We start from the raw sequence: 25,399 nt of genomic DNA on the forward strand, positions 1-25,399 counted from the left end.
CCGAGGCTGGAAAGTACTGTCCCACACTCACACATTCCTCAGACAGTGAAAACTGGGATGAAAACACTTCAGCTCTACCGCCCTTCTTCTTTGCAGCTGCAGGCTCAGATAAGGGCAGACTGGTCCAGGGAGGGATGAAAGGGTAAACATTCTCAGGCCTGCTTAGGCAGTAAGCATTCAGTAGAAAGAAATATGGCAGGACCTAGGTTAAGATGATAGAGGCTCTTTTCTCCCTTGGACCAGTCAGCCCTACTTCTGTCCACCTTCCATAAAATTAGCTTTAGGATGTTGTAGGTTTTCCGGGTTGTATGGCTGTGTTCCTGTAGTATTTTCTCCAGACGTTTCACCTGCGACTATGACTGGCATCTTCAGAGGATGCCAGCCACAGATGCAGGTGAAACATTAGGAGAAAATACTACTGGAACACAGCCACACAACCCAGAAAACCCACAACATCCTACTGATTCTGGCCATGAAAGCCTTCAACAATACATTAAAATGAGCTTTGCTTCAACATGCCTTTTCACAACTGACCTCATTTTTAGCCTTTTGGAGTTCTCCAGTCAAAGATGGGGGGGACCTGGATGCAGCCTGCAGGCTGGTACAGAAGAGACCCTAATACAAGATGGAGATGACTGGTCAACCACACATGGAATAGGCTAAAAAGCAGAAGTGGGATGGTGACACTTTGATCTGGGAAATGGGAGATTACCCAGGAGACCCTGACAGCATAACAGTGAGTTTTCTGGAACAATGTTCCATCCTGCCAGGGAGGCACATTGGGGAAGCAGAGTTCTGATATTTTCATACACCTTTTGATCAGTGGCCTTCAACCCATGTGGGTAGGGAGCTCTGAGGTAAAGGCTCATGACCTACTGGGTGGGTCATGGAAGGCCTTGACTGAGTTCACCTTTGGAAAGACTGTTTAGGGAACGAGTATGTTTCCCATGGCTTCCCTTTGAAATTGCATGCTGAGAACAGCAGAAGGATGTTGAGCTGAAGCAAAATCAGAAGTGAGGAGGATTCCTCCACTTAGCTTTGACTGAACCCATACAACAGCCCATCTCTCTGGTGCCTAGCTGGTGCTTCTCCTATCCCCAGCTCTTGCCTTTTTGGCCCGGCTTGACCACACTCCTGAGTTTTTAACTTACTCAAGGAGGTTATGACTCTGGCTCCCCTATCTTGATATCACATGACCTTCTGTCATAAGTTTGGTCCTGGATCTTGAACAACTGAAAAGCTACCATAGAAAAGACTGGAAGACTACTGTTTTAATCCTCACCGAGCACCAATTGCGGCTAGGAGTGAAAGATAGTAAGAAGCATATGAAATAAGATGAAGTAAAGAAGCATAGTAAGAACTGGAGAAGAGAAGTCTCAAAGCTGGAGGCCACAATAGAGAGAGGTCAGTGAAGGCAGCTGCAGTAGGTCCTAAGGTCCCATAGGAGGTCTGTAGCTGGCTGTGCTTACTCATCCAGGCCTGGGTAGTGCAGTTCTGGAGTAAACACTGGAGGTCCAGAACCACTTCAGAACAGAGACATTTACACTCATTTTTATACCTACTCCTACTTGACTTCTGTTCCCTAATCAAACAACTTTAGCAGTGTTTCTAGAGCATTTTAAAAAAATATGCAAAATCTATTTGACCACAGAAGATATCAGGACACTTGGAACAGAATACATAGATCCATTGCCAAAGCTCTGGAAAACCTGCTTCCCATCCTAGGCAACAGAGGTTACTCTCAAAACAAATTTCCTGTTATGTACCTGTTAACATAAAAGTGAAGTAAAAAAACCCGGAATCTATAAACTCTGATGGGTTCTAACATGTAATCTTAAAACTAACCTTGTATTCTAACTCTTATGGTTCCTAGACAAGGAACAAGGTGCACAAAGGCTGCTGACAGCCAAGCAATAATTAATGGAAGATTCACCCAAAGCCGGTATTTTGGAGGGGCCTCTATAGCTTTGGTGGGGGAAGCTGAAAATTGCTTTCATTCTGGGGGGAAGAATTAGGACTAATAAAGGAAACACTTCTTCACACAACGTGTGATTGGTGTTTGGAATATGCTGCCACCAGGAGGTGGTGGATGGCCATTAACCTGGATAGCAGCAGCTTTAAAAAAAGGGCTTGGACAGATTTATGGAGGAGGAGAGTTTCGATCTATGGCTACTCAATCTTGATCCCTCCTTGATCTCAGATTGCAAATGCCTTAGCAGACCAGGGCTCCAGGAGCAGCAGCAGCAGAAGGCCATTGCTTTCACATCCTGCACGTGAGAGCTCCCAAAGGCACCTGGTGGAGCCACTGCGAAAGTAGCAGGGGAAGTGCTGGACTAAGATGGACTCTGGTCTGATCCAACAGGGCTAGTTCTTATGTTCTTATTCTGCAGCATTTTTATACAAAGGAATTTTTTCTAAAGGAAATGTAAAATATACTGAGCTACCATACTAAACAAATATACAACACTCCAGGCTTTCTCATAAATCTAGGAAAGCAAACAATTAGAAAACCACAACCAAAATAATATGAAATGAGAAATGGACATGTTGCAATGTTTGCTGTTTTCAGGTTTCCTGTTCTGGCTCCAGCCCATTTTAGCCTATAAAGAAACAGATTTTATAAGCAGTTTAAATGGGATGTTATTTATTTTATTTGTCTGAAGACACCTGGCTTTGCATTTGAAACGGTTTTAACAAGGCCACAAAAACGCATGTTTCAGGAAGCTGGATTCCAATTGCCTAGGAAAATGGAAAGCAAATATTTCTTCCCGCAGTTCTTTCCTCAGACTCATGATCAAGCTACTTGAACGGTTGGATTCTGCGTTTAACAGCCTGAGAGAGTCCCAAAAGGTCCTTAGAGGAGGTTGGGAGACTAACAACTATATATTCCAAGACATTAGCCATTTGTGAGCATACTCAAAGGAAGTTAATGATTTTGGTTTTAGTATATTGGCCAATACGTCTTTCCAGACACAAAGCAATGAAAATAATGCGTCTGTCTTAAATGTGTTTTGGAACTCTGAGTTTGATTACTGGCTGTTTAGTAGAGAAAGTACTCCTGGAACGCAGAGAAATCTTCAGTGATGATTCCAACACAGCAGCCATGTTAGTCTGTTATAGCAAGTCCAGTGGTACCTGAAAGACTCACAAACTATATTATAGAATGTGCTTTGTGAGCCAATTTATTATTTTACCTCATACCAGAATAAATTATGTTAGTCTGTTTCCGGAAAACCAGAAAACAAGACTTTAATAGTCACATTTGAACCAATCTTTATTTATTTCATTTATATCCTTCCTTTTTCCCCAATGGAGGATCAACAGAAGCATGTATCACTATGAGGCTGAGAAGAAAAGATATGACTGGCTCATGGTCACCTACCGTGCATCAACAGTAGAGTGGGCTTTTGAACCTGGGGCACCCAGATCCCAATGTTATACAGCACTGCCTTCCTTTGGAGAAGGTATGTTCTCCAATCGTCAGCAACAGCTAGTGCACTGGTGGCGAACCTTTGGCACTCCAGATGTTATGGACTACAATTCCCATCAGCCCCAATTGGCCATGCGGGAAGGGGCTGATGGGAATTGTAGTCCATAACATCTGGAGTGCCAAAGGTTTGCCACCATGGAGCTAGTGTAAGCATTAGCTATTCTCCTTAATTTACTAGAACAGATCAGCTGGTTTAAGTGTCCTTCTTTCACTTCTAAATCTTGAAAGTGGGATCCAGGTCATAAAGTCTGAAGGAAAACATGGCTGTTTGTGCCCGTTGCCAGTTCCGTTGGGGCCATGTCCTCAGTGTTTTAAAATTCAGTAACCTGTTCTGCTAGAATAAAGGGAAAGTACTATGAACAGACAACGGTACACTTCATTAACTGATATGATGTCTGTAAGATATCTCTCAGTGTAATGTGTCTACAACCTGGTAAGCTAACTGTCAAGTGAACTTCAAAATGACCTGAGGAGGAGGCTGATCCCAGTCTTTCCCCTGCAGAATATTCTCTGACTAGCAGCAGCAAAACACCAACCTGTTCCCACCAAATCAGTGCAAAAAGCGAGGCTCCCTGCCCCCAAACTCTTGTGCTGTGGTCAGCAGATCAATCCTTTCTCATTTTTGGCAGGCTGCCAGCCTTGATTTATCCTTGCCAAGGAGGCTATGCAACTAAGAGGCATTTAGGGCCTTGTTGAAGAGCAGAGCTCCAGAATCAATTGTGGCGTATGAGGCTTTGAACCATTTGTCAGAAACCAGTAACTCCTCTGAAAACATCTCTCATAAAAAATATATCCACTGGTGTAGTGTGGTGTAGTGGTTAAGAGCAGGTGGATACTAATCTGGAGAACTGGGTTTGTTCCCCCACTCCTACATTCTTGTTGGGTGACCTTGAGCTAGTCAAGTTCATTCAGAACTCTCTCAGCCCCACCTACCTCACAAGGTGTCTGTTGTGGGGCAGTGGCGTAACTAGGCAAACTGGAGCCCTGGGCAAAACCTGAGTTTAATGCCCGCCCAAGCAAGCGCCCAGGCACGCGCCACACACATGGTGCCCTTGTAGCTACGCCCAGTGGCGTGTCTAGGCAAACTGGAGTTTGGTGCTCCCCATGGGCAGCCGCCCTCCCCCACCGTGACCAAGCAATGATTTTTTACACCAGGTTGTTTCAAAGTCACCATCACATTATAGAACATGCCCCAACTCACAAATCTGAACACAGCAATAGGCCATGCCACACAGTAGAAATAATTTTTTTGAAAACATTTTCAAAATGCTTTCAAAATGTTTTATTACTGCTATGAAAACATTTTATGGTGTTGTGTCCAGTACCCCCCAACTGGGGGAAACAGCATCACTTTCAATGTTATTTAAACTGGGAACCCCAGATTCTCCCTTTAAGGTGGATTTAAAAGGAGAATCTGGGCTCCCTAGTTTAAACAAGTGATGCTAGAATCCACCCCCAAACAGCATCATTTTCAATGGTGTTTAAACTAGGGAGCCCAGATTCTCCTTTTTTAGGGGAGGAATTTAAAAGGAAAATCTGGGGAAATTTGGGGGGTGTCTGCTGTCAGGGGTGCAATTGTTAAGTTAGCAGCACCAAACTTTCAGGGTACCTTTAGGAGACTCTCCTGATGGTACCTCCCAGGTTTGGTGAAGTTTGGTTCAGGGGGTCCAAAGTTATCGACCCTCAAAGTGTAGCCCCCATCTCCTCTTAGCTCCCATTGGAAACAATGCGGGTGGGAAACCCCCTTTGGGAGTCCATATCTTTGGACTCCCTGAACCAAACCTGGGTGATAACATCAGGAGAGTCACCCAAAACAGCCCGGACATTTTGGTCCTTCTAGCCCAGTGGTGGTGAACCTTTGGCACTCCAGATGTTATGGACTACAATTCCCATCACCACCTGCCAGCATGGCCAATTGGCCATGCTGGCAGGGGCTCATAAGCATAAGCATAAGCATTTTATTGTCATTGTGCACGCACAACGAAATTTACAGCAGCATTCCTCGATGCACACAATTTCAGACTCATACATCATCATCCTCCACCCATCCCTACACAGCCCCAAATACATCAATATGAAGCAGCGGAGTTTAGCATAGCCACAGCTCTAGAGTAGAAGCTGTCTCTAAACCTCTTTGTCCTAGTTCTGAGGGCCCTGTATCGTCTGCCAGATGGTAGCAGTTTAAAAAGAGAGTGTGCTGGATGAGACGGGTCCCTCAGAATATTTTGGGCTTTATTTAGGCTTCGGGCATTATAGATTTCTTCCAAGGAGGGGAGAGGGCAGCCGATAATCCTTTGTGCAGTGGTGATCACCCTTTGGAGCGCCTTCCTATTCGCCACTGTGCAACTGGAGAACCATACACAGATGCAGTAGGTTAGGACACTCTCTATAGCACAGCGGTAAAAGGACACCAGGAGTTTTCCATCCAGTTGCTGCTTCCTTAAAAGTCTCAGATAGTACAGTCTTTGGGAATTGATGGGAATTGTAGTCCATAACATCTGGAGTGCCAAAGGTTCGCCACCATGATTCTAGCCTAAAAACTGCGCCGCCTGCAGGCCAAAAACGGAAAGCCCAAAAAAATACCAAAAAAAACCTCACAAATGAACTCTGCATTTTTGGCACCCGCCAGAAGGGGGGAGCCCTGGGCAACTGCCCACTTTTCCCAATGGGCATTACCCCCCTGTTGTGGGGAGAGGAAGGGAATGGAGTTTGTAAGCCCCATTGAGTCTCCTTATAGGAGAGAAAGGGAGAGGTTTAAATTCAAACTCCTCCTCTTCTCCTTTTTCATAGCAAAACCTGTTTCAGCATTGTCTCTTGCCTGGGCCTGATTAGAGTTGGGCAAAACAGCCTGCTCTTTTCACCACAACTGAACTGAAAAGAGGCATCCATATTACTAATTTCCCATTTATAGTTCACCTTCCATGCAGAGACTCAAGGCAGATTACAAATTATATGTATGATTTTTTAAAAATCAGAAGTCACCTGAAAGACCCCGCTGAGAAGATATCCTGGAGATCATAGCACAGACAGAGGCTGGGCCAGATCTGCAGCAACATCACTAATTTATGCTACTAATAGCAGCCCATGTAAATGAGAAGACTACTCTCCATAAGGAATGATGGATGGTTACGGGCAAACTATTGACTGGTCTAGACCTCTTAACAAGCAACTAACAGTTTATTGGGATATCCATTATTCTTTGGCTTAACAATTCCTACCCTTTCTGTCAACGGAGTAATCCTTTATGGCAGCAATTCTGAAACTTTTCTGCCATCACAGAACACTTCTCCCACCAGCAATAAAGTCAGCATCCCCCTATTTGATGCATGGCCCCTGTGAATTGGAGAGAACAGGAGCCATATTCTAGGTGTACAATTGGTTCACATGGAAGGGCCCAATCATGATGTCCCTGGTTTCCTCCACATCCCCTGATTAGCACTAGTGGCTGTCTGAGAGTTTCTCCACAGAGGTCCAGATTCTGCTGGTTATCACGTGATCTGCAAGCATAGGGAAGACTTATTCAAAAGAGGATGTGGTCTCTCTCTGAAGCTACATATAAGCAGGTCCTGGAACAATTTGTATTTTTCAGCTCTGTTGTCTGTAACAGACTTGCTCTTCTAATTTTTTTTTCCTTCAGTCACCTGCTCTCTATGGAGTTCCAATGTGGCAAGGAGGTCGTCTAGTGGGCACCCTTCCATTTCTAGAACTGTTCATATTTTGTGGGGATACCAGGTTGGCAGAGAACAAGAAAGTGTACATCAACAGCACAAAAATAACTGAAAAGATTCAAACCATGGAGTGGGGGAAAATGACAACAACCCCACGGAAAACAATCTTAAGAATACAAATACAGAGCTTGCTGTGCAGGGATGAGATCCTAATTTTCATAACGGGAGGAGCATTCTCTGGGCAATTCTGCCTCTAATGGAATGCAGGTGGTGGTGCATAATTGATGCTCCCATTGTCACCAAGTGTGGTTCTGTAACTGCAAAACAAATGGCTGATGTCTACAAAGATGCGTAGGAAGCTAGCTAGAATAAAAACAAGAGAATGCTCCATCACCGTCAATGGATCCTTCTTCAACTTTGCAAAAAGGGTTTGTTGTTGTTGTTTTAAAGGGGGGGGGGAGTGAAATGTTTCTGCTGCCCAAAGGTAACTTGGAATGTTTAATTCCTTGCTGCTACCACAATCAGAGTTCAAGATGCAGCTGAAAGATTCCAATTATGACAAAGAATTCAAGGAATTTTAACGGCAATTAAATAGTTTTGACTAGTGAATGTCATAGGGGAGGGCGGCATGTATCAACCATGTGCTGTCACTAAATTTTACCAAAATCTAAATGTAAAGCAAATTTAGAATCTTATTTATTTAGTGCATTTATACCCCACCTTTCTCTCAGTGGGGATCCAGAGTGTCTTATGGCATTCTATTCTCATTCAGTTTTTCCCCTTGCAACAACCCTGTGAGGTTAGGCTGAGGGAATAGTGATTTCCACACAGCAGAAACAAAACATCTTGGGGATGTTCAAAAAGCATTTTGGGGGGGGGCAGTTTGCAGTTCTCTCCCACAAAACATTTTCAAAACGTTTTATTCCTCTCAACCCAGGTCTTCCCCTTAACCTGGTCTGCAGACGTTTCTTGACTGCAAAGCAAATAAAAGCAGGCAGGAAACACTTTATTTCTCCCGCCCAAACCTCTTACTTCTATTTTCACTGCTCGAGCCCACCATTTTATGTGCTGCAGCAGAGATTCTCTGAAGGTTCCCCATGGAGGTTTTCTCTGCTTGTAGCTCATCTGCATCGCGTTTTTCTGTGTAAGAGTACATGAAAGAAGTTTGTTTTGCCTAGAAATTTGGTGGACAAGTCATTCCCCCCTCCCTTTTTTTTGAGCCGTAATGTCTGTGAAGCCAACGGCGACACGATTAGAGATGCTGCAATATCCAGCGATATTTATGTTGCTGTGAAAAAGCTTCGCAGACATCCCCCTGACAACAAAAAGGAAAAAACAAGACATGTAATAATGTAGGAACGCTTAGGTAAAGAACCTCCTTTATTCATTTTACTTTTTTACATGGAAATCGCGACGCTTGGATGAGCTGCAAGCAGAAGAAACCTCTGTGGAAAACTTTCTTCAACAAAATGGCTTGAAGGCATGGAGAATCTCGCAGCAGTACACAAAATAATGGCAGGCACAAATTGGAAACTGACCAGAATTCTGTGCAGCAGGTGGGGGAAAAGATCTGTTTTGGCCAATAGCCACGCTTTTGGCTGGCTTTTTGGCAGAGCTGTCGCGGGAACTAAAAAAGCCAAAATGGATCTTTTTAAAAAACGTCCTTGGCAGGATATTTTATTTCTACTGTCGCGGAAATCTCCATTGTGACTGGTCCACAGGTCACCCAGCCAAACTTCCATGGCACGGGTAGGAATTTGAACTCCAGGGTCTCCCCTGGACACTAGGCTGACACTCTTAACGCACTCACACCACACTCAGTTCCTACTTTCCAGAACATCTATGTCAGTGATGACTGACCAACCTATGTCTCTCCAGATGTTCTATGGACTACACAATTCCCATCAGCTCCCCGCCAGCATGGCCAATTGACCATGCTGGCTTTGGGGGGCTGATGGGAATTGTAACAGATCCATGTTTATCTGGAGAACATCTGAGAGACATAGGTTCTACTCAGGTCCACCCTGCGGATCTAGGTAAATAGCAAAGAAAAGCATTAACATTTTGTAAAGAAAAAATTGATTGAAATTTGTCAGCAAGGACCATATTCCATACTATGCGGAGGACTGTCAACTAAACATATCAAGGACAGAAGAGTTGGGGACCCAGTAGCCTGAGAGACAAATCTAGATGGCAGGGTCCCTACTGGTCTGGTGGTGCCTAACGGCCAGCACTGCTAAGTTATGCTTTTTTCTTTATAGCATAGAATCATGCGTTATAATATGTGATACGTTGGTTTTATTCCAAGTTGGTTTCACTTTTGAAGCATCAAAAGGGACTTTAGGGCCTGCAGTTGCCCACTCCAGTTTTGAAAATTCTTGGATATTTGTAGGGGCAGAGCCTTGGGAAAGTGGAGTTTGGTGAGGAGCTCACCAGCTATCACGATTCCACTGGTTTGACTCTTTGAAAGCTGCCATTTCCTCTAAGCTGAACTGATTTCTGTAGTCCAGAGAGAGAGATGTGATTGCAGAAGAAGAAGCCCAGCCCCTACCTGGAGCCAGGTAACCCTGAGATGGGCCTCCAAGGAGTGAGGACACAGCCATTCAGTGTGGCCATTTTCTCAAGCATTTCACCTTCACCTCCTCAAAACAAACCCACAATCCTGGCAGACTGTAGACAACACAGCGCCCTGTTTCCATGACAATAGGTGGCTTTGGACCCGGAGACTCCAACCATCAAGCTTGCAGCAAGAGACATTTGAAAACTGTTGTCCTATTCCTCTCCCCCATTCCCTTTAATATTATTTTAGCTTGTGTCAATCATGCCCATTTTATTACCATGAGGCTTTATTGGATAGCCAAAGGAATGCAATGTAAAGAACACTGGAACCCCCCCCAGGGTAGATTGAGATTCCAAACAGAGGCTTAATAGCATTCTGGTCTTTCAGCAAGGTCTGCCACGTCAATCAATGCGTTAGGCATGCTGGGAGTATTTCTCATCTACTCCAAGTACAAAAAAGCAACAATTCCAGACAATGACAAATAGCAGCACCCTGCAATTCTAATAATAGAAAGTCATTGCCCCACCATCACTTGACGCAGACATGACATCTGTTTTCAAACACTGTTTCTGGGGCATGTGTGTGCATGTAAAGCAATCAAGAGGTTTTATGCCTCAAAAAATAAAATGTGTCATCTTGCCTGGCAGACTTCAAGAAATTTGTGGGAAAGCCTCCATTGAGCTCAGCTGCAACAACTTTGTTCTATGGGATGGCTGCAGAATTGCATTGGCCAGTGCTGATTAAGCTATCCCACCATGGAACTCCAACACAACAATAGTTTTCCTTTCTGATGTAACAAATTTCTGTGCAGGGTCTTCCAAGAAGTATAGAGGCAGGAATTCAGGTTGTACATCATTAATGGGAAGTCTCTGTTAAGGTTGTCAGCTCCAGGTTGAGAGAGACTTTTTTTCTCCAGGGATTGCATGTAACCCTACTACTAGATGGTATTGCTGAAGGTGAAAGAGGCAAAGGAGAACTAGAGTAGTCTTGTACCCTAATGATATGCAATAGCTGCCCCCCCCCCCCAACTGCCAAGTGGATCACCCAAAGCTAGAAAAAATCTTAAAATAAAAAGAGAGAAAGGGTGATGGAAAAGAATGCCAAGTTCTCGTAAAATCTCAACCACCATTTCTGGTTTCCCTATAAGCAACCTCGAAAGCAACTTAAAACCTGACAGAAGAGAAGGAAACAGAAACAGCAGGGGGAGGGGAGGGAAAATGGAGGAAAACTAGAAAATGTGTCAGTGGGGGTGTGTGAACTGGGGGGCAGTAAGACAGGGGAAGATAGGAGCCGATGGTGGGAAACTGGGCCAGAACAAGGGAGGTGGCACCAGATGGGAAACAAGAGAGGGGTTACAAGATGTAAGCCTCTCTACAATTTCTCATGGATTCTCCTCTCCAGTTTTAACCAAACAGGTAAACATTTTTTAGAAGTATTACTTTTTAAAAAAAAATACTCAGAAGGGGTGGTAATTATTTTTCAATCTCTACTCAAGAATTTTATCCAAAAGCGGCAAATATTTTTGGTTTCAGTTCAACTTAAGATTGATCTCTAAGCATAAGGTGAGTGTTTCCCACCTCCTGCCTTTTATTATTGTAGAGGAAAAAAAATGATCCAGTGCAAAGTACCTAAGATGCAAATGATTATTTCCCACAGCTGAATTGAAGAAATAAGGTTTCTTAGTGGAGATCATCCAGCTCAGCATGAAGTTCCACTAAGAGAAGCAAGTCAAAGATGGATGATGCTTAACTTAAGAGCAGAAAAAATTACAGGCAGTGGGGAAACAGTTTATTACCGGAATCAATTCTAGCTGCATCCACCCCACATATTTTGGGGCACCAATAATACAAGTTATTGCAATAGCAGATAAGCACAAGAACAAAAAACAAGACAGCCACAAATATAATGGATGTATTGCAGCTGGCTGGAGAGGAACACTGAAAACATACATCTCTGGGCATACCATATTTAAATGCAAGATTTATACTCTGATTTGAATTGCTAATTGATAAAATTAACAGAAAGTCAATAGAAGAATCAATACATGATAATCAACTGAAAGATGTGGGGATTTCATTTGCTGGGAGGAGAAATGTATAGCAGGAACACTCAACCCCTAACTCAGATATAGATACTGTTATATATCCCAACTCATTGAAAAGGCTGGTCCCATGAGGCTTAGCATGTCACAAAAAAAAGCAATTGGGAATCTTTTCTACACCTTTCACAAAAGAAAATAGCATGGTCAGGTTCACATATATGTCAGAACACAGGAAAAAAGGGCAGATCGCAGCAGCATTCCAATTATTGAGCACCTTTTTAGAAAATCCAAGATTCAAGTCCTTTTGGCTACAAAGTTCTGCTTGAAAGCTTATCACGAGAGTAACTTTTGCTGAAATCTAATTCCAGAGAGTTAGCTGAATAAGATTTCTTACTGCTGAGAGCAGGGTTTCTACATCAGTCTTTCCTTCCCCATGCCTATCAGAATCAGAATCAATTAGGTAAAAGACAATAAAAAGTGCAAAACACCTCTCTTGCCCTTTGAAAACCCCATGGGGTCACCCACAACAAAAACAGGGAACTCTATTTTCATTGACATGTCATTTTGGATCCCCTCTCCTAGCTTGCAGAACACCTCCCAGAACATCTCCTGTTTTATTTTGGAGCTGAGACAGAGGCTTATTGAATTTACAATAAGAGGAAGAAATGCACAGCTACCTCGACAGGAGGGCAGAGGGAAGTCCCAGGAGAGGGGCAGTAAGTTTTTCCCGAACTTGCATGGCAAGTGAGTAGTGCATGGCCCTCCAGAAAGAAGCCTGGAGTTGCAGCTGTAACGCTTGCTTTGTCGCCATGCATCGCTGAACATCGATCCCCTGCTGGATTCCATTCTGGGAGCCTTCCTGGATTTCCACAGGTGTGACTTGGTAGAACTGTCAGGAGAGAGAAATCACATTCAATTATAGTCCAAAAGCATCCCATTATAATTACTTGCTCTCAAAAACCATCATTCTGATTCGTTGCCAGCTCCAGCTTGAAAAAAAACCCTGGAGATTTTGAGGGCGGAGCCTGAGGAAGATGAAGTTTAGGGATGGAAGGGAGTTCAGTGGGGATGTAATGTAACATGATAGTGTTAACAAGCTACCATTTCCTTCAGGGGAATGATCTCTGTGGACTGGAGATCGGCTGTAATTCTGGGAGATCTTCCCTCCTCATTCTCCAGTGGACTCCCCTTTCCCCTGCCTCCCCACCTCACTCCTCTATCCAGGCTTTCTGCCATCCACTTTATCCTTCACAACACTGAAATATAACTAATTACGGCAGCCTCTCTCTCAGGCCGGGGGAGAATGCAATAGTGTCTTTTTCCAACTACTGGTAGTGAGAAACCTGGCATGACTGTGGCTGCTTCAGAATGCACACCAGCAGTGGCGTAGTGGCTAAGAGCAGGTGCACTCTGATCTGGAGGAACCGGGTTTGATTCCCAGATCTGCCGCTTGAGTTGTGGAGGCTTATCTGGGGAATTCAGATTAGCCTGGGCACTCCCACACACGCCAGCTGGGTGACCTTGGGCTAGTCACAGCTTTTCGGAGCTCTCTCAGCCCCACCCACCTCACAGGGTGTTTGTTGTGAGGGGGGAAGGGACAGGACAGGTAAGCCCCTTTGAGTCTCCTACAGGAGAGAAAGGGGGATATAAATCCAAATCCAAACTCTAACACAGAAGAGAATCAGCGAATTAGAGTTGGAAGAGACCACAATGGCCATCAAGTCCAAACCCCTTCCATGCAGGAACACACAAAAGTTCCCTTGACAGATGGTCATCCAGCCTCTGTTTAAAAATGTCCAAAGAAGAAGACTCCACCACCCTCCAAGGCAGCGCATTCCTTTGTTGAACAACCCTTACTGTCAGAAAGCTCCTCCTAATGTCTACGTGGAATCTCTTTTCCAGAACGTTCAGACAATGTCATAGGTAATGTGCACATGATTCATCTGGTTTTCCCTTTCACTTTTGATAAAACATAAATCTAATTTTCTCCAAAGTGAAAAGAAAATGGCAGCGTCTCCGCAGGTACCGTAGTGCCCATTTTAGATGTCTGCCCCTAACCACCCCAGGGATAAGGCAGGGCAGTGGTGGGATTCAGCAGGTTCATACCACTTCGGCAGAACTGGCTGTTAAAATGGTGCTTGTAAACAATGGTTAAATTGTTTGAATCCCACCACCGGAACCGGTTGTTTGAATCCCACTCCTGAGGCAGGGCCAAACTGTGGTTCTAAAATGATGGAGCCTTTCCTTCCTTTTCAGTCCTTTAAAGAGATTTCTTCATAAGCTATACTTCAGCATAACCATGCAGCTGGGTAAAAGGAAGGCGGAAAGGCCTTTAAGGGATTTATAGGGAAGCTTTAAAGAGGGTAAGCAATGCATAAGAGCTGAAGAGCAAGCAATGCAGGAACAGGATTTGTGGACACCATTCTTGGTAGGGTTGCTACCTCCAGGTTAGGAAATTCCTGGAGATTTAAGGGTAGAGCGAGAGGAAAATATTATTTGGGGAGGCAAGAGACCTCAGTTGGATAGAATGGCACAGAGGCCACCTTCCAAAGTAGCCATTTCCTCCAGAACTGACCCTTGCCATCTGGAGATCAGTTATAATTCTGGAAGACGTGCCTGGAGGTTAACCAACACCACTCTACACCAAATTGCACTTAGGTTCACAAGAACCAAATCAGTTCACAGGAACCAGGTCACAAGAACCAGATCTCAGTCCTAATATTGCTGATTTCTCTTTTCCACCAACAGGTTACTGAAGTCAACAGTGCAATAACGAAGACTGTAGAAATATTCAAATAAATATTCTATTTGAACCATTTTGTGCTTGTTTCTTGTGTAACAATATTTCAAAACTTGAAACTATGCACCCGTGTATATATGTGCCTTACATTCAATCATGGGTGCCCATGATTTAATGTAGGTGGCATATATATTGGCTTAAATATCAATTTTATCACCAGATTCTCAGCCTTGCAATGGGCAGCTCAGCAGCATCACCCATTGCCTGCCATATTATGGCAGCTGAAGAAGAAGAAGAAGAAGAAGAGGAGGAAGAGGAAGAAGAGGAAGAAGAAGAAGAAGAAGAAGAAGAAGAGCTGGATTTATATCCCCCTTTCTCTCCTGCAGGAGACTCGAAGGGGCTTACAAACTCCTTTCTTCTTCTCCCCCTCACAACAAACACCCTGTGAGGTGGGTGGGGTTGAGAGAGCTCAGAAGAACTGTGACTAGCCCAAGGTCACCCAGCTGGCAGGTGTTGGGAGTGCACAGGCTAATCTGAATTCCCCAGATAAGCCTCCACAGCTCAGACGGCAGAACAGGGAATCAAACCCAGTTCCTCCAGATTAGAGTACACCTGCTCTTAACCACTACACCACTGCTGCTCCTAGAAGCTAATGTCACCTCTATGTCAGGATGTGCCTTCCTTTGGCATCAAAGGAGCCAGGCAAGGGGCAAGAATTCTCACCTGGGCAGAGGGGAAACAACTGCCTCCACCTTCTATCGTGTTAATGGATCTTTTCCTGTACCCCCTCTCTCTGCTGTTCCTTTGATGCTTGCAATTGCAGCTAATTAGAAGCAACCCTGGTGCCTTCCCAACAAGGGAGGAGGCAGGTGGCTGGGAACTATCGCTGCACTGGCCTTAAGACACTCAACTCCCAAAAATCTTTTTTTCTATTATATTGTTCTCACATTCCATGGGAATCTGGGAGGGGGGATTTATGGCGGGGAACTCTGAAGGGATAAAAGTAACTGTGCTTTCTGGCTTTCTGAAAAACCAGGTACTTGCTGGGATCAATAAAGACTTCTGGTTTGATATCAAGAGTCCGCGTATTTTCTCCAATCTCAAGATCTGACACTCTAACAGTTCTAAGCATCCCTTTCTTAGTAATATCAAACTATACAAAAGATATATCAATGACATTTTTTGATAAATGATGAGAAAACATGCTCATAAGATTATTTTTGGTTGGATGAATACTATACATGACACTATTAAATTTGCATGTCACCCCAATTGTGACTCTATACCCGTGGTGGCGAACCTTTGGCACTCCAGATGTTATGGACTACAATTCCAATCAGCCCCTTCCGGCGTGGCCAATTGGAAGGGGCTGATGGGAATTGTAGTCCATAACATCTGGAGTGCCAAAGGTTCGCCACCACGGCAGTCTATACCATTGTGTATCACAATCAGCAAAACAAAACTAGTATTAGAAACTACACTAAATCCACTGATAAGAATTCTTTTTTTCATTTCAAATAATCTCACGCTAAACATCTAATTAGGAATAACCCTTATAGGCAGTTTTTGCAATTAAAGCACAATTCTTCAAAGATTCAGAATTTCCATAGAGATGTAGAGAAGATGTATGAACAGTTTATAAAGAGAGGACACCCTGCAAATGTCGTGGCAGAAGCATTGAGGAAATCTGAAAATAGATCTGGGAGTGAGTTATTAAAGGACAAGGACAAGAATGCTAATCAGAGATTGTTGAACATAATCATTTAGCATTTAAAATCAGTAACATCATAAAGAAACACTGGCATATCAATTCATTCATACTTGGTTGTGAGGACCTGCCTTTTATTGGATATAAGAAGACTGGACCACTAAAGGATAAATTGATCCATGCAGATAGAATGCATAAAAAAATTGGAGAGCAGCCAGGTGGCTGGTTTTTACAAATGAGGTTCATGTTCCACATGCCATTTGGCTTATGCAGCTAAGGCATTTGAACCTAAATTTAGAAGATGGTTGACACAATTCTTTAATTGCAATAGCAAATAAGTAGTGTATATAAATCATATAAAAATGCAAGTTATTATATGTGGGGCAAAAAACAAGACCCATTAAACTCCACATATCTGAGTTTAGATCGTGCATTAAACACCAACATCTTGAATTCCCATTAGTTCAACACTTTATTGAGAAAGGTCACACTGAAGAAGAGAAGAGTTTGGATTTATACCCCCTTTTCTCTCCTGTAAGGACACTCAAAAGGGCGTACAAACTCCTTTCCCTAGATAGTCCTCTAGCTGGTCGAAGAAGAAGAAGAAGAAGAAGAAGAAGGAGGAGGAGGAGGAGGAGGAGGAGAAGGAGAGTTGGATTTATATCCCCCCCTTTCTGTCTGGTAAGGAGACTCAAAGGGGCTTACAAACTCCTTTCCCTTCGCCCCCCTCAACAACAACAAACACCCTATAGGGTGGGTGGGACTGAGAGAGCTCCAAAGAACTATGACTCACCCAGTTGGCGTGTGTTGGAGTGACAGGCTAATCTAGTTCCCCTGATAAGCCTCCACAGCTCAAGAGACAGAGTGGGAAATCAAACCCAGTTCTCCATGCATTACAGTACACACCTAATACTCTTAACCACTGTTGCCACTGCTGCTGCTCTTTGAAAATGACTTCCAGTTTTTAGTTCTAGAAAAAGTCCACACCAGAGGCGTAGCTAGACCAGAGTGCGCCCGGTGCACACTCTGGCTTTTGCGCGCCCCCCCTGCATGCTTCCGCCCACCAAGGCACCCCACAATAAGCGGTACCCCTACATAATATCGCTCTCTTTGCGCAAGACTTCACGCCACTTACTTTTAGGAAAGGAGAAGGCCGGAGAAGAAGGCAGGAAGCCTGCTCAGCAGCTCGGTTTGGTAAACTACATTTCCCAGGAGCCCCTGGGAAATGTAGTTCCCACCAGGCCCAGGCAACGCAGGAGGGCTTCCGGCCTGCGCCATTCCTAAAAGTAAGTGGGGTGGTGCGCTGTGGGGGGGGGGGCGCGGGGGATTTTTTCCGCCCCCCACGTGACTAGAAATGGTGCACCAGGTGTGTCGCGCACCCCCTGTCCCCTGGTGGCTTCGCCACTGGTCCACAAACATCAGTACAATCACATCAATACTAGGGTGAATTCATCATTACGCTTTTCAAGGACACCACGCTTTTATGGACGGTCTCCGTCTCCGCCGGCTTCAATAATGTCCTGTTAGGGAAGGCTTCGGTAGATAGGCTTTAGTTAGCACTGGGCGCAGCCGCGAGTGTCTTCTGGGCGCTTCCCTGTCTCCAGTCCGGGAGCCGCGGCTTGTGTAAAAGTATAAGTGCGCACAAGCACCCCGCTTTTTTTAAAAAAAAATTCTGGTCACTTTAATCAATACCCAAAAGAATTTACTACAACAAGCAAGTGTTACCAGCAGGAAAATAAGAAAAATATTTTCCTGAGCCTGCCACCGAACTACACTGGCTAAGGATCAGAGCAAAGAGACCAGTGTTGTCCAAAAGCCTCCACAAGTCCTGGAAAGAACATGTATATACAAATGTGCTGATATTTCACATGGTTTCCTTCTCTTGCCTTTTCCCCCTTTAAGGTTTAATGTAAGCCCCTCAGTGTTGGATTTTTTTATTTGCCAAAATGTTTAGGATTATACTCTTAGCTAGGTTCTCCAGCCGTTTTAAGGTTTTAGTTTACTGCTAATTTAGGATTCTCTTTGCTTATATGTTTATATGGGCATGTGCTGAGTTGGAGGTTCTTTATGATTGGGTTCAGGGATTCTATAGAGTTACTTTAAGTGATAGACAAGAAGAGAAATGGATTAGAAATATTCTTCTTACTTTATTGTATTAATAGAAGAAGACTCTTAGGATTTTGGTAGTTTTATTTTAGCTAGGTAACAAGGAAGTAGGTCAGAAAGTGCAAAGTAAGGACAACACCTTCTTACAATCTGATAAGTTTGTCAACCTCAACAAAAGACCTTTTTGGACTTACAAGGAGTGCCTTGGCTGGTTGAAGGACATCACCCTACTTCCCATTGGACTATTTGAATTTTCAGTTCTAGGATCTCAAGACCCATTGGACTATTGAAGTTTCCAATTCTAGGATCTCAAGATTCATTGGCAGCCTTTTCTTCTGGGACTTAATCCCATCAGCAAAGACAAAAGACTGTCTTCCTCCTCTTTGTTTTAAATTGTCTGTATTATGTGGCAGGGGACTGCCCCCTTCCTCCTCTGATTGGGTGAAAAACTGTATAAAAAGGGCTGTGTTTCATTCTGTATTGGGCCGTCTGGCCTGGAAAGAGCTTGAAATCACAATAAAGAACCTCTGCTCTGAAGGCAGCCTGCCTCTGCATCCACTCACTGCTGCCAAAGCTGAAATCACTCTGAAATCACTATTGCTCATTGCTGACAAAGCTGAAATCACTCTGAAATCACTTTCTAGTTACCCCTGGCAGTGGGTAACACAAGCAGACTAATTTTTGAGCTGAACACATTAACTTCTGGAGGATTCAATTCAAAAGTGAAAATTTCCTGTTTTCTACAGGTATTTACGGAAGTGGGCTCATTGAGGGAGTTTCAATTGCTGATGTTGAGTGTGGTCCACATGTGAATTTGTGAGCTGGACAGACCTTCAGTTTTTCCTACTGCGTTATGGTGAGTAACACTTTGTATTATAATTCAATTTGTAAAGTTTGCTATGTATTGTTCAGTTAGAATATATGATTCATGTTATTCATATTTATAATTATTTCACTGTGAACACAAAGGGGAACAGAACACCGTGTTTCATCTTTCGTTAAGACGACAATGGTAAGCTATGCTGCCAATAAGTAGAAACATTGTATGCGATATGCATATGACAACTAATTATAGTGTGTTTGTCTATAGACATAGCAATGCAAAGTGTATTATGGCATGTGTTTGGTAAAAGTCTTGAAGAAGCACAGTAAGAGCAAAACTGATTTACAGGCCCTTTCTCTGCTTGACTTGGTGTTTACCTCACACTATTAGGCATTTCTGCCTTTAAAGAATTTGGCTGTAACACTATTTTTGCTGCAATTGGTTTCTTTCTTGTCACAAGTCTTCTATCTTGGAGTTCATGTTCTGATATATATTACCTCGCGGTTTTGGTTTAAATGTGGACTATGTATGTTTGTTGTTCATGTCACATTGTGTACATTGTAAATTGCTGGTTTTATATGTGTCATATTAATTTGCAACTTGGTACCTTACTAACTGCTGCTTGTCTGTGCCAGAGCATACAGTACACACCCAATGTTAAGCAGCCATACCTAGCCTAAGGGAAAAAGATTAGCTGCCAACCCCTTCCTGCACAGGCTTGAAACAAAATGGTTCCCAAACTCTTAGAGGCATCCGTTTTGTGGGAGCTGTTTCCTGCCTTCTCTGATGCCTTAGGTTGATTCTGCACTTGAGAACTGACTAGAGTTCAACCTGGGTCCCTGAAAAGTACTGACCTAGGTCAACTCCATGGTTACTCCCCACAGCAGCCAAGGTCGTCCTGCTGGAGCCAAGCCCAGAGGGCGGGATCACCTCACCGCCTAATCGCTGCTCATTCCCTATGGACTGCTGTTCTACGGCGGGAAACGTGAACGTGCGTCCTTTTTGCATGCCCAAAACACTGAACTGTGCTTGGCTGAACGGGAGAGTCACGGCGAGGACAATTCCCCACTTTACTGGTTTCGACCTGAGTTTGACCTGAGTTCGCTGAAAAAGTTGTACCTCCCTGGTGGAGTTGGAAATTTGACGGTTAGAGGGGGAGAAGTTGGGACAGACCTGCGTCGAAATCAGCGGCTGTGGGGAGTACCAAGGTCGAACCCAGGTCGAACCCGAGTTGATTCAGCAAGTGGGGAATCGACCTTAGAGACCCTCTTGCCTTGATGAAGACCTTTAATGGGAGGAGGAATCCAACTGTTCACATCTTTGAATCCTAGTATTATGGGAAAGGTAGAAAAAGCCAATTCTATCCACTTTCTCCATTCTGTGCACCATTAATCTCCTTAACTGTCTTTTTAATACTGAAAAATCACAGACTTCTAATGTTGCCACACTTCAAAGTATGTTCTCATTAGAAGTGGACTTCACAACCTCTCTGCTAGCATATCAACAGAGGGCTAAAACTTGGTTAATCAGGACAACATTATGCATCACCAGAAAGTGCGTGGGTTTGGTTTGTTTATTCTGCTAAACCTTTGTTTGTTTTTAAAGATAAATTTTTAAATTGTGGATGACATATTTCAAAACTGCTTTAGTGTTGCAATCTGTACCATTTTAATTGTGTTAGATGCCACTTTGATAAGGGAAACTGGGAGGACAGCTTTTTAATGGAAAAATGATTAACGCAAAATGTGTTCTAAACACTTTGGTTGCATTTATATTCTGCATAACACACCTATTACCTATTGATCTAATAGATAGATACAGACAGAAATAGACACCGATACAGGGATTTACCAGAGATCAGTAACAGAAGTCCTCAAGGCCAACTCTGTCACCCTTTTTAAAATCCTTCACTTCTTTAAGGGCCTTCAGGCAAGCTGGCACGTTTTCCCCTTCTCCACTTTATCCTTACAGCCACCTTGCAAAGTATGTTAGGCAAACAGAGGGGGACTGATCCACAGTCAACCCATGAGTTCCATGGATGATTAAAGACTTTTATTTACTGACTTCATTTATACCAAAACACCTCATGTCATTTTCCTCTCCTCCAGTTTATCCTCAAAACAACCTTGTGTGAAAGGTTAGGCTAAGAGTGTGGGATTGGCTCAAGGTCACTCAGATAGCTTGCATGGCCAAGCGGGGATTCATAGCTGGGTCTCCCAGAGCCTAGTCCAGCGGTCTGCAACCTGTGGCTCTCCAGATGTTCATGGACTACAAATCCCATCAGCCCCTGCCAGCATGGCCAACTGGTCATGCTGGCAGGGGCTGATGGGAATTGTAGTCCATGAACATCTGGAGAGCCACAGGTTGCAGACCCTTGGCCTAGTCTGACCCCTCAAACCATTATATCATTCAAGCCAGATTGGAATATACTAACTCCTTCTCCACACAGTGGTGCTCAAACCATGCAACAATTGGCCCCCTGGGAACCCAGGAGTGAAAGAAGACAACTTGCTGGAAGTCCACATTGATGGAATGGAGATCCAACACCTCCTCCTGAAATGGCCTGTCTGTGCATCTAATTGCTGGCCAGGGAATTCACCTCAAAAACTCAACTGTGTGAAATAGCCCTGAAGGAGGATCACTACTCATTCTGGGCAAACAGACGCAGCCCATTAAACATCTTCCCAAAGCTGGAGCCTTCAAGCCTGCCCAGTAATTATGGCCCAAAGAACACCTGTGCGAAGGCAGATAATATGTGCAATTAGAAGAAAGTTTCCTCCCACTATCCCAGGACAAGGACAGGGGCATTTTAAGATCCCAAATGAGCCCAGTCCAAAATGCATTTCATTTTCTGGATTGACACTCTAAAGCTCACTTTAATTATAGTGCTGATGTCCTTTAAAAAAAAAACACCCTGGACCGAGTCCTTCTTTTGAAGCCTCTACTTTGGAAATTAATGACTGATGATGCTTCACTTCAAGCAAAAAAAAAAATTCATTTTTAAAAGACACTTTCCAACACTCATTGCTCTTTACTTAATGAACCGTTAAGAAAAGACGCAGGTTGAAACCTCCTTCTTCTTAACGTCGTATTTGGAAAGCCAGGATCTCATTGACAAATTCTGCTTCGTTTGCCCCCCATTAGTTAATGCTGGGTTACATTTCTAGGCAACCTGCACAAACAGGGCAGTTGCCATGACGACATGGGTTGGTGCACGCCTAAGATGGGTAGATGTGGAGGGAAGGAGGAGAGAAAGAACAAATGCAAACAGCGGCTTGGATGACATCCAAGGGAAAGAGACTAGTTAGTTTCATGTTTCTCCCCATCCTTCTCTCATAACTCCACATTTTCAACGACTGTGTGCCTCTGGGCCAAGGAACGGTATATTTTCATGTTTTACAATGTTCTGTAAATCATACCCCTGAGCTCCAGGGATACAGCAGGATATAAATCTAAATACATAAACATTCTACCCCAAACCTCCCCTGAACTAATATTATTGCTTACATTCGCCTGATTGTCAAAGCAATCATTTTTTCTCCTCTACTGCTACCCAGATTAAGGCATCGGTATTATTTATTATATTGGATGCTGCACAGTGTAATAACGGAAGACGTTTGCTCCAGCCATTTGCAAATTCCTGTGTAGTTTTGGATGTTCTTCCTCCCCGCCCGTCTCCATAAAAGCATTCCATCAGCCAAACACCATAAGTCCCCCCCCCTCTCTCTCTCTCTCTCTCACACACACGCATGCACGCACGCACGCACAAACACACACAACTATATGAAGATGAAGGCAGGCAAAAGACAGAGATAGATTCATAAAAGCCTTGTTTATCGGCTTGCAAATAAAATCTGATCCTTGCCTGATGCATTAAATTAATAACTGTTAAAAAAGAAAAATGGCTTTGGGTGTTGTCAAAGGATTGGTTGGACATTCAACAACAGGGGGAATAGGAAAAATGTGCCTAGTTGCTTAGCAGTGTCTCCCAAGGAAATTTACTATTTATTGTTATTGCTATTATTTTTAAAACAAATTTTGACTATTTCCAATGATAAAGCCACAAACAGGGGAAGGGGGGGGAATGGCAAGGATTTCTCCATTTTGAACGGAATCTATCACCTGTAAAATATATAAGAAAGAATATAAGAAAAGCCTTGCTGGATCAGCCCACCAGCCCACCTACATCAGTATCCTTTTTTATGCAGGGACCAACTAGTTGTAATGAAGGTTCAACACAGCCTTCCTCTGATATTGCTACCTAATGCTGGGATTCAGAGATTGGCTGCTTCTGACTGTGGAGGTTCCCTTTAGTCACCATGGATAGTATTTCTCCTCCATAAATCTGTTGAATCCCCTTTTAAAGTCATCCGTGCCTCTGGCCATCATAACCTCTACTGGCAGTGAATTTCACAGTTTACTGCCACAGGATTATCCAATTTCACTGGGTATCAAGGACATAAGTAAGGGGGGGGGTTCTTGGGTTCAACCCCCCCATTACATGTCCGAAGCTCCGCCTCTCAGTTTGTGGTTTTTTTGTATTTTTAGGTTTTTTGTTTTTGGCCTGCAGGGGGTGCAGTTTTTAGGCTAGCAGCACCAAAATCTCAGGTATTTGTTGGGAGACTCTCCTGATGATACAACCCTGGTTTGGTGAGGTTTGATTCAGGGGGTCCAAAGTTATGGTCTCCCAAAGGGGTGCCCCCATCCCCCGTTGTTTCCAAAGAGAACTAATAGAAGATGGGGCTACACCTTTGAGGGTCCATAACTTTGGACCCCCTTAACCAAACTTCACTAAACCTGGGTGGTATCATCAGGAGAGTCTCCTAAAGATACCCTGAAATGTTGGTGCTGCTAGATTAACAATTGTACCCCTGACAGCAGGCACCCCCAAATTTCCTCAGCTTCTCCAGTTTAAACATTGAAAGTGACGCTGTTTCAGGAGGGGGGGGTAATCCACCCCAAAACAGCATCACTTTCAATGTTGTTTTAACTGGGGACCCCAGATTCTCCCTTTAAGGTGGCTTTAAAAAGGTAATCTGGGCTCCCTAGTTTAAACACCATTGAAAGTGATGCTGTTCAGGGGTGGATTCCAGCATCTCAGCAGCCACCCATGGGGGGGGGGGGGCGGCGCAGTGGCAAAACTCAGATTTTGCACCAGGCTCCATTTTCCCTAGCTACACCTCTGCATGAAGGTGAGGGCAGAAGGGACTGCCGGCTGCCAGCTGGGAGCTCAGTCGGTTTGGGGTGGGGCGGGGCAGGGGAGTCTGTCCCTTGCCTCAGAAAGATGCTTTTATAAGCACTGAGGCTGGGGGCGGGGCTTGGGAAGGTGTGACCACACCCCCAGGGCAGGTGGGGGCATGGCCCCGTCCCCAGAACACCCCCATTAAAAATCTATACCTACGTCACTGCTGGGTATCTCTGTATAGTGTGAGACGACCATTCAGCATATATTTCTTGATCTCTTTTATAACACAAAGGCACAGCAGAGGTTCATAAAATCATGAAGGACGAATGTGGAAATATTTACTTCCTCATTCATAATACTGAAAAGTTAAATGCCTAATAAAGGTTGTTGTTGTTGTACTGAAAAGTAAACAGAGTTACGCAATAAAGAGAAGAGGAGAAGAAACAAATTCATGATGGAAGATGTGTTTATCAAGGGCGATTATCCATGAAAGTTAAAATGGAACCTCCAAGTTTAGAGGCAGTGCACCTCTGAATACCAACTGTTGTGGGCAAACAACAGGGAATGCCAACTGACTTCTTACACAGCATGCAAAATCACCAGAGGCTGGCTATTGGTTGGAAAGAGGACACTAGACTGAATTTGGCTGGATCCACCAAGGCAGTTTTCATTCTTACCAGGATACTAAATAAAAACAAGGGAAAACTTAACTCTAGAACCTGGTTTTTAGTCCTTCCGAATTTATTTTAAGAACCTATAAATACCATTTAGGTTAACAGAGCAGGGGGTCTTAAGGCCTACTACCTCTCATTTAAAACAAAAATGGATGGGAGAATCTAAATAAACCCGAGTCAAAAATAATCTCTGTTCTAAACACCAAAGCTGCAAATACTCTGAATGTTCCCAGAGTACTACCTGAAGAGAAAACTCTGGTCATGTGCAGAGTGCTCCTCCATCACTGTTTCTATTTACTTCATGTATAGCTAGCTTGCCTTTCTCGCTAACTCAACGTTTATTACAGATTCTGAAACAATCTGATAGCACAGAACACTAATTAACAGTGCAACGGCACCACTCA

General features: G+C 43.8%; 2 protein-coding genes across 4 annotated transcripts in view; one reads left to right on the top strand and one right to left on the bottom strand.

The window, feature by feature from the left end:
- The window catches only part of LOC125434149 (CUB and sushi domain-containing protein 1-like), an 890,459-nt gene that overhangs the window by 66,203 nt on the left and 798,857 nt on the right, over window positions 1–25,399 (top strand). The window lies entirely within an intron of this gene.
- The window catches only part of LOC125434151 (CUB and sushi domain-containing protein 2-like), a 218,565-nt gene that overhangs the window by 19,038 nt on the left and 174,128 nt on the right, over window positions 1–25,399 (bottom strand). The window contains 2 exon segments of the mRNA XM_048499155.1: window positions 12,437–12,470; window positions 12,473–12,648. Of these exon segments, the coding sequence (XP_048355112.1) occupies window positions 12,437–12,470; window positions 12,473–12,648 (210 nt within the window).

The sequence above is a fragment of the Sphaerodactylus townsendi genome, linkage group LG06 (genome assembly GCF_021028975.2).
Source record: "Sphaerodactylus townsendi isolate TG3544 linkage group LG06, MPM_Stown_v2.3, whole genome shotgun sequence".
NCBI classification, from domain to species: Eukaryota; Metazoa; Chordata; class Lepidosauria; order Squamata; family Sphaerodactylidae; genus Sphaerodactylus; species Sphaerodactylus townsendi.